We start from the raw sequence: 9,260 nt of genomic DNA on the forward strand, positions 1-9,260 counted from the left end.
GCTTTTCCGAACACCATTGTGATTTTGGTATGTAATGCGTCCTTATTTGGGAGTCTTGGAGTAACCAATAAGGTTGTTGGGCCAGGAGGTCACGGGTGCAAGCCATGAAAACCACCTCTTGCATAAATACGGGATAAGGCTACATACAATATACTTTTGTAGTCCGGCCCTTCCCCGGACTCCGCGCATAGGGGAACCTCTTGCATAAATACGGGATAAGGCTACATACAATATACTTTTGTAGTCCGGCCCTTCCCCGGACTCCGCGCATAGGGAAAACTTAATGCGTCGGGCTTCCCTTTGATGCTTCCCTATTTGCTAAAATCACCTTTTCTTGTCAAGCTTTAGAGGGATCAAATTTGATTTTATTTTGCAATTGGTCTTCATTTTCTCAGTATCAAACAGACATGTCCACTGATGCCATTGAATTAAATCCACAACTAGAGTGTAAAACTCAACAGCTAAAACAAACCACAACAAGTGCAATCAATCAGTCAACTACACTTCAATTGAAGACCAATTGAAATCAACTACTATATAAAACTTCAAAATCCATTACACCCTATTTAACCATTACCAGCCCAAATAGGAATCACACTTTGTTATCCATTTAGAATAGGCGTTCAAATCTAAACTCAAATATTGTTGAAGCACACTTCACTGAGAATTAAGAATTCACATTTATTCACATTGATGCCATTAACTAAATTACAAGAACTAAGATAAATACTAACACCATACACAAAGACTACTACTAAGTTATTCTCGGGCATAACATACCCACAGTCTAATCTTAGCCCAAGAAAAGATCCCAAAAGAAGCCATCTACATACGATTAATAAGTAAATTTTACAAAGCAACACATCTAACAGGCAATGGAAGAAACAGAAAGAGGATATTTAAAAGTATTAGCATATTGAAAAGTGAGGGATTGTCCAGGACTGAGAGGCTCTCCATCATTAACAAGGCAATCATTATAACTAAGTCTTCTGAAAATTCTAGGATTTATGAGCCTTGCTGAACTAAACCAGCCACAACTCAAGTGAATGTTGGACACAGTGCAACTTCCTCCTGAGTAACATGCATTTTCGATTATGACTGTGTATGTTGGAATGCCATTTGGAAGTGGCGCTGTGTCACCTTGGTTTACTTGGATGCTGTCTTTTGAACATGATGATGGCCCTATTCTATTCTCCGAGCCATCGCCTTGATCATCGCCATCATCCCCACTGTCACCATTATCATTATCATCACCGTCATCACCAGTACCATCACCATCACCATCACCAATATCTATTCAATGCTCGAAAAGAACAAGATTAAGTCAAGCAATGTAGCTACTAGTTCAAGTGCTCAACAATATGGTACTAAGTTTTACACCTTTAAAAATTTTATGCAACAGGCAAATGCCAATGTGTGAATTGTTCGCCTAGGTAACAGGGGTTGACAAAGGGCATATTCGTTTCTTTTACTTTGCTTTTGCTATATAAAAATCATAAGTTGAGAAATAACAAGATTGGCGAAGGATAGTAAACTTGACTGACTAAACAAGTTTAAAAGGTTTATTTTGATTGTGATACATAATGACTAAGGCACTTTATAACAATATAAAGGGAAAAGCATGTGGAACATTATATTAGGAGCCAAATATATGTAGCTTTTTGAGCTTATTTATAACCAAGTTGCGTGCAAGCTAGGGACAATTAATGTTGATCGGGGATATATGTCTTACCAGGAAGGCGTAGTAATTTCCGAGCAGAAGTGACAGTGTATTTTTGCCTGGGAATTAGGGCTCTTTCTTGAATTGCACCACCTTTCTCAGCTTGTTCCAATGCATGATTAATGTGCATTACTGCATCATTAAAAGATAACAACACTTGCTTCAAGATTTCAGGCCTTGAACATTCAAGATAGAGTTGGAATCATCAAACCCCAAGAGGGAAAAAATCCCAAAATATTAACCAAAAAAATCCTGTAGGGGTACATGCATAACAGTAGAATAAATATGTTTTGTTCAGAAAAGAAAACAATGCACTGTCACTCATGTTCGGAAGTTACTGCGCCTTCCTGGTAAAACATATATCCCAGATTAACATTGCGCCTTGTTTGTGGCTTGGTAATTATAAATAGAAAAGCTGCATATTTGATTATCCTAATAAAGTTCAGAAGCTTTTGCCTCTATGTTGTTCCAAAGTGCCTTAATTATCTTTCAAAAGTTGCACCACCTTACTCAGCTAGTTCCAATGCATGAGATTAATGAGCATTACTGCATCTTCAAAAAGATAACAACACTTGCTTCAAGATTTCCAGGCCTAGAACATTCAATATAGAGTTGGAAATCAAACCCCAAGAAGGGGAAATTAAAATATCGCGGATGTTTAACCGAAAAAATCCTATAGATGCTAGGGATACATGCATGGCAGTAGAATAAATATATCAAAGCAGTAACCATAGTTTAGATTTCCCAACTTCACTTTTCTTTTCTGAATAAAAAAGAATTTCTTAAAAAGATAGGGAGCTGCAGAAGTGACATGGAGTTGAGCAAAGAATTACTCTTTCCGGCAAAGGTGAAAAGCAAGAAAAAGGCCAGTTAGTTATAAATATCAAACTCAACATAAAAGGAAGATAAATGAAGGGAGAAGGAAAGAAGAGAGAAAATATATACCAGAGAATGAAACAAGCAACAAAACCATATAGACCAGGAAAAGACTCTTCATTGTCGTTCAATTTCAGCCCTTGTTTTAGTACGTTGAACTGCAAATGAGGAAAAAAATGAACCATCACATACAAGATTGAATGAAAATTTTTGTAGTAGGAAAAAGGAAGGAAAGCTGCAGAGTAAAGTGCGTGAGAATAAATATGAAGCAAACTTACAGAGTTTGTACTTTTTAGTAGTAGTAGTAGTAGTGGCAGCTAGCGCAGAAGCAAAACTTTAGGTTGCGGGGTACGTAAATCTAACAAGAATAGGAGAAATTTATAGTGTCCAATATGGACAGAAGGAGAAGTTCGTATATAGTATTAAAATATAGGTAGCTAGTGGATTTATGGGCTTGTTCTAACACGTACTTGTCATTCAAAGGGTTATATATGTTCTCTCCTTTTTTAGGCAGTAATGAGGAGGAAGAAGATATGGAGATCAAATACTAGTAATTATAGCTGCTGCCTCCATTTTCCAGTAACTAGCTGTGACTATAGTGACCACCTTTCATTTCACTGCCTGCATCCTACATATATGTATATATATATATATATAATGTCTAGGGATCTAATAATAAATTGCTTTTAATTAATAGTAGTAGTAGAAGTTATTGTAATACTAGGCTTGGCCTGAACCTCCTCTCTTGAAATGTAGTCCCCCTTGAAATGTAGTCCCTCTCCGTTCGCTTTTACTTCTCCATTATATTAAAGATATATTTTCACTTTTACTTGTCCACTTTACTAAATCATGAGAAAAATATTTTTTTTTGTTTTACTCTTATCATTAATTACTCATTTCCCAAAATTTTTAAAAAATATTATCATTATTATGAGTAAAATTATAAAATAAATATATTTTATTTATTGTTTCTTAAAGGACGCGAAAAAATTAAAGTTGCACAACAAAAAGTGAACAGAGGAAGTATATAATTATTCATATCGGTGACGTGTATTAAATAGGAAAAATGACATTGTATAGCCGCTTTCAAAATAATAGCCAAAAAATATTTTTTTTGTGTGTATATATATATATATGTTATATACAAAAATTATACATTTTTTCGGCTAACAAATACAAATAATTTATGGCGGGGCTAAAAGTGAAGAAAGTCCTATTAAATACTAGTAGTAGTTCATGCGCGAGTCAAATTCCTTTTTAATGTCATAACCATGATTAGCGAAAGAAGCACAATTCAAGAATCGTCCAATATATACATATTCAACTACCGTAAATGCATTGAATTAATTCTTTCACCTTTGCTCATCTAAAAATTTAATATATTTTAGTTATTTACAGCTTCAAGTGTCACTATCTTTTCCATTTCATCCATGATGCTAAAATATGGAGTAGTTATATATAGGGTGCGAAGAAAATGACTGGAGTTTTCTTTGAAATGAATGCCAATTTGCACTTTGATAAGATTAGAAATCAATCAACCTTAGGAATTGGCAGACTTATCGTATTTAATTTCATTCATTGCTGATGGGAAAGCCAACTAGTGAAGGATGGTACGCATCACCCCAATCTAATTGCTCTTTACCACTACTCCCTACTCGAGTTCATTGCGCAAATGATCATGAACTATGCAAAATGATGGAACAAAGTCATTTTACTTTTAGTTTGTAATAGGAAAATCACTCAACTTTTTCTAGCGCACACAAATAATCTTTAAAGTTTATTTTATTAAGTGGGTGAGTTTTTATTTAGCGAGTTGGGTCGGATCGGGTGTATGGATAGATTTTTTATGTTTTGTTTGGATGTTATTTGGTCAAATAATAAAAAATTTCATGTGGACTGCCATGTCATTTTATTCCACCAGAAATATTGATACTTCTGGTTGAGTGACTATTTGTGTGTACTAGGAAAGATTGAGTGTTTTTCCTGTCACACACTAAAGTAAAATGACTTTGTTCCATCATTTTGCATAGTTCAGTAATCATCTGCATAATAGACTCCTCCCTCACGGACCGATCATAGAACCATGTTCAATAAGTGAAACGCATTAGCTGTCCGCTCTCAGGTTGGGCAGGCCCGGAGAAGGGCAATGACTCATTCTTAGTTATAGTGGGATTCCAACTCAGCACCTTTTGAGTGAGATTTTGAAAAGAGTTGCTAGTTTGAGTGCGCCATTATTATCTTATTTACTTTGATTCCGATAAACTAACTACTTTTTTGCTACAAACACAAATAAAATAATTGAACTTAGTGCTCTACTTGATTTTGCTTGACTTTTGATTCAAAGGAAAAAAAGGCGTGGAGCTTAAATAACTCACTCAGAACGGTTTTTAAAAAATTACATAGTACAATTAGGTCAAATGAACCTTTCTGGAATAAGTATTCAGCAACTTATGAACCTTCTGTATTGTTTTATTCAATGTTCAATTACTCTTTTTCTTGCAAATGCAATGCATGCGGCAATAATGGTACCCCTTCTCTCTCGTTTTTCTCGGAATAAAACATTTCTTTTTTTGTTTAATCATTCGGTATCAAAAATCTATTAATCTGATTTCGTGCAGAAATATAAGAATGAAAACAAGAAAAAATGAAAATTTAGGAAGCACTTCGTATCAAAAAATTTCCGTCCCACTATTTGTAGAAACAGGAGAAAGAAAACAAAACGAAAGAAAACCAAATTTATGAGCTGAGATTAAGATAATGCTTAATTTATATAACACAGTGGCACTGTAATAGGCAATCCCTATAGTGCATTTCACTGGCTTCCTAAAATCCATGAGAAATATACAAATACTTTACAACAACAACAATAAAAAAAATCTAATTGTTTATCCTAAAATTCGAGTAACAATTAAACTTATTTAGTGGTTTTAAGGATACGTGATTTAATTCAATACCAATTGATAAACAAGGAATTGAATAGATAATTTGAATAGTAAAATAAATCAAACCAGTATTCTGGCAGTGCTTCCGACCTCGATTCGGGATGGTCTCGAGGTTGGGTAAGAAGAACAGTAAAGAACAGAAAATAAACAATGATGAACAATAATAGATAGTAAGTGAAATAGAGAGCAGCATTTTTGTATATGTTTTTCAGTGAATACATCCCCCTACAAATGAATGGGGTCCCTCTTTATATAGTAGAGGAATCCTAAATAAGGTACAATTCTAATAACATAAACAAATCCCATGATTGGCGTCAATAACAACTTGATTCGATCTGTTCCGGATTTTTCGCCGAGATCTTCGGTCGGTTGCTAATATTTCGCCATTCCGTTATTATGCCTTACTCGAAGTCGGTTATGCTCGGTCTCGATCTTCAGCGAGTACTTCGATCTTCATGCTCCATACTCTGCTATTGAGCTCGAGCCTGGTCTATTACAAACTTACTCTCGAGGCAGCTCCTCGTACCTATGAAATCTAACATGCCCGATTTCGACCGTATAAAGATAGTCCTCGCGTTTCTTGGAATAAAATGATAAGAAACGGTTTGGGCCTTGATTTTTTGAAACCTCGATCATGACGTCGTCCTTATGACGTAAGTGACGACTGTGATAGAAACGTCCCGTCAGTTCAGTTCTCAAAATCATTAATGCCTGTCAGTTAGCGGTCGGCCACTAACGCCACCGAACCGTCGCCATGAACCTATAAATACCCGCTCCTTCCTTGAATCAAACTTTACTTTTGCTCTAATCAAACCTCTAAGTATTCTCACTATTCTCGTCTCCTCCTTTTCGCCGTCTGTAGAGCCACCTTCGTTAGTACCGAAACCACCAGTTTTTCATCTTCCTTCGCTCTTCTTTACTTATACAAATGGCGAAAACCTCAAAAACCGTACTGCAGAAGGAGAAAGCTTCCTGCTCCTCTTCCCGGCCGTCCAGCGGTAACCACGAATATGTTCCCGGCCCGTGTACTCTAAAATCCGACTTCAAGGTCGAAAACCCTTCATCGATCCCGGGCCGATGTGAGCATGTGTCGATGTACATGTGCTCGATATCGAAGAGCCACCTCGAGGCCGTGAAGAGGGACTGCAACTGGGGTCCCGAGGTCGTGGTGCAAATTCCTGCTCCCGAAGAGAGCATCACCACTTATGTGGAGGGGTTCCTAAGTGTTTACACTTACCCCTTCACATTGGGTCCCCTCGACCCAGTGATTATTGATCTCTCTAAAAGATATCAGGTCACCTTCGGTCAAATCCACCCCTCTCTATGGCGCATAGTAATTATGATGCGCTTCTTCTCTAGCAAGGCCGAGGGGCTAGAGTTTACTCTAAATCACCTCATGTGATTATACCGGCCTCGAATCTACCGAGGACTAATCAGGCTCCAACGCCAGGCAACGAAGGTCTTGATCTCGAGCATCGACGAGGACAAGGATCGTGGTTGGATGAGCCATTTTATACGGGTCAGGAACCGCGACATTATCCCGGAAGAGAAGATGTCGTTCCCTGAGGAGTGGAACTTCGACCGTAAGTGATCTTTTAAACTTTGTTCTTCGTACCTTCTTCGACTTCGACTGATATCCCCTTTCGACATGCAGCTATCCCTTGGATGCCTCAAGCGGTACCTGATCTCGAAGATTGGGTTCGGAAGTTAGCCTCAACTTCCACTTATGCCGAACGCGCATGGCGTGATTTGGCAAAGGGCATATGGGAGGCCAAGAACCACGGTAATGATCTCCTTTTTCATGTTCTGAAACATTTTTTATACTCCATTCATCAATAATTTTCTTTCATGCAGGCCTGACCAAGGATGCCATTTTGAGGTCTTCAAGTGGCGAGGAAGAAACCAAGTCCCTTGTTCCGAAGTCGGGGGAAGACAAAAAGAGGAAAACTGCCTCGCAGTCTGAGGACCCCAAGCCCAAACCTCGAAGGGTGAGGAGGAAATTAATCGCTCTCATGATAGACTCGGTTAAAAAACTGAGAGACGAAGAAGATGAAGAAGAGGAAAATGCCTCGGCACTGACGGTCCGACCTAGGAAAGCCGTCGAGGTCACCAAACCTTCTGAGCCGACGGTGGCTGCTAAAATCAAGCCTCGTGTCGAGGAGGCTTCCAAAAAGAAATCGGGCGAGGATCCCGAGTTACCAGAGGTTGAGATCATTTCTCGGCCATCTGTAACTATATCGGACGGGGTCGGTTTTGATACCTCGAAGATCGATCAGAGCGTCCCGAGTGACTTGCTTGGGACCATGACAGCAGATCACTTCCCTTCTCTTCCGACTTTTTCTGAGGAGGCACTAAGGGAGGCTCGAGAGTTGAAGACCCCTGATATAGGCGGAGGCTCTAGTGTAAGAGATCCTTTCGGGGTTGCTTTATCGGAGTTGATGATGCCTCTGATCTCGGGTAAGAATCATTTTACTGCACTTCTTTTCTTTACTTTTTTTTTCTCTCTCTAAATCTGACTTGTGTTTTCCTTTTTTGTATAGGCCTTCACCAAGTTTCGAGCTGACCTTAGCCATTGTGAAACAGAGCTCCAAAAGGTCTCGGAGGAGAGGAACGCTCTGAAGCTTCTTTGCGGCCAAAAAGACGAAACTATAAAGGACCTTCAAGTGGATTTGGCCAAGGCTCATGAGGAAGAGGCCGAGCTAGATAAGCAGGTAAGCATCCTTTTGATAAAGTACGAACTCGACGCAACTGTAGAGGCTAATACTTCATTATCTCAGCTGCAGCAAAAGGTTGAAAGGATTGACCTGCTTCGGGGAGAAGCCGATCAGGTGAAGGCCGATTGTGATCAATGGAAGGAGAATATGGACCGCCTGGATGCGGAAAAAAAAAACCTTGGCCAAACTATCATTGGCCGAGGTTCAACTTTGGGGCGTCAAAGAGAAAAGTTCAGCCCAAGCCAAGAGGATCGAGGAGCTTGAAACCGGGCTTGTTGAGGCCAAGGCGGAGATCAAGAAGACAAAGGTCATGGTAGACAAGTTCATTGCCATGTACGGGCCAATGTTGAGGCCGCTCAAATGCAGCTAAGAGAGGCTTCTGACCGAAAGTTATAGATAATTGACTCGGCAAAGTGTCAATCCCGGAGGGAAACCCTCGAGGAAATCCATACTCTAGGTTTTGACCTCTTCGGGGAGATAGCCCGAGCCAAGGTTCTTGAAGCTAAAGCCATGCAACTTGCCTCCTTCGATGACGAAGACGATGATGAAGAAGGCAGTCGAGGCAGATCCGATTGCTCCTGGAGAAGAGGTCGAAACCGGCCGTAGTTAGGGATTAATTTCTCTTTTTGTAAGACCTTTATCGGTCTTTTGTACATAACCTTTTTTACCAATATATAATAGAAAAACTTATTTTGAATGTTTTATCAGTTTTATGTTCAAACGTGTTTTGTGCTTTTGCCTTGTAAAAATTTTGTATTTGCAGCCTCTGTAATCGAGTGAACACTAATTCGAACTTTAGAATAAACCCTTAGGTTTTTTAGACGCGCAAGGGAGAGTCCCCGAGCTCAATAATATGTTCGAGATTTCGGATGGCTTGATCGATGCCATGACTGCACTGTTTTTATAATTAAGTTCGAGTATGTTTCGAACTTAGAATAGAGCAAACCCTTAGGTTTTTTATCAAATAATGGGTAATTTTCGAACTTATAGTAACATACCCCTTAAGGT

General features: G+C 38.9%; 2 protein-coding genes across 2 annotated transcripts; one reads left to right on the forward strand and one right to left on the reverse strand.

The window, feature by feature from the left end:
* Positions 1–702: 702 nt before the first annotated feature.
* On the reverse strand, positions 703–3,167 carry LOC108945754 (TPD1 protein homolog 1-like). Its single transcript, XM_070175535.1, has 4 exons — positions 2,875–3,167; positions 2,666–2,754; positions 1,733–1,852; positions 703–1,293 (listed from the first exon to the last, which is right to left on the reverse strand). The coding sequence occupies exons 2-4, from the start codon at positions 2,715–2,717 to the stop codon at positions 866–868; spliced, it is 600 nt and encodes a 199-aa protein (XP_070031636.1). The 5' UTR covers positions 2,718–2,754; positions 2,875–3,167; the 3' UTR covers positions 703–865.
* A 3,299-nt stretch (positions 3,168–6,466) lies between these two features.
* Positions 6,467–8,516, forward strand: LOC138893227 (uncharacterized). The gene is made up of 4 exons (XM_070177005.1): positions 6,467–6,536; positions 7,193–7,321; positions 7,393–7,940; positions 8,079–8,516. The coding sequence occupies exons 1-4, from the start codon at positions 6,467–6,469 to the stop codon at positions 8,514–8,516; spliced, it is 1,185 nt and encodes a 394-aa protein (XP_070033106.1).
* The last annotated feature ends 744 nt before the right edge of the window (positions 8,517–9,260 follow it).

The sequence above is a fragment of the Nicotiana tomentosiformis genome, chromosome 5 (genome assembly GCF_000390325.3).
Source record: "Nicotiana tomentosiformis chromosome 5, ASM39032v3, whole genome shotgun sequence".
NCBI lineage: Eukaryota > Viridiplantae > Streptophyta > Magnoliopsida > Solanales > Solanaceae > Nicotiana > Nicotiana tomentosiformis.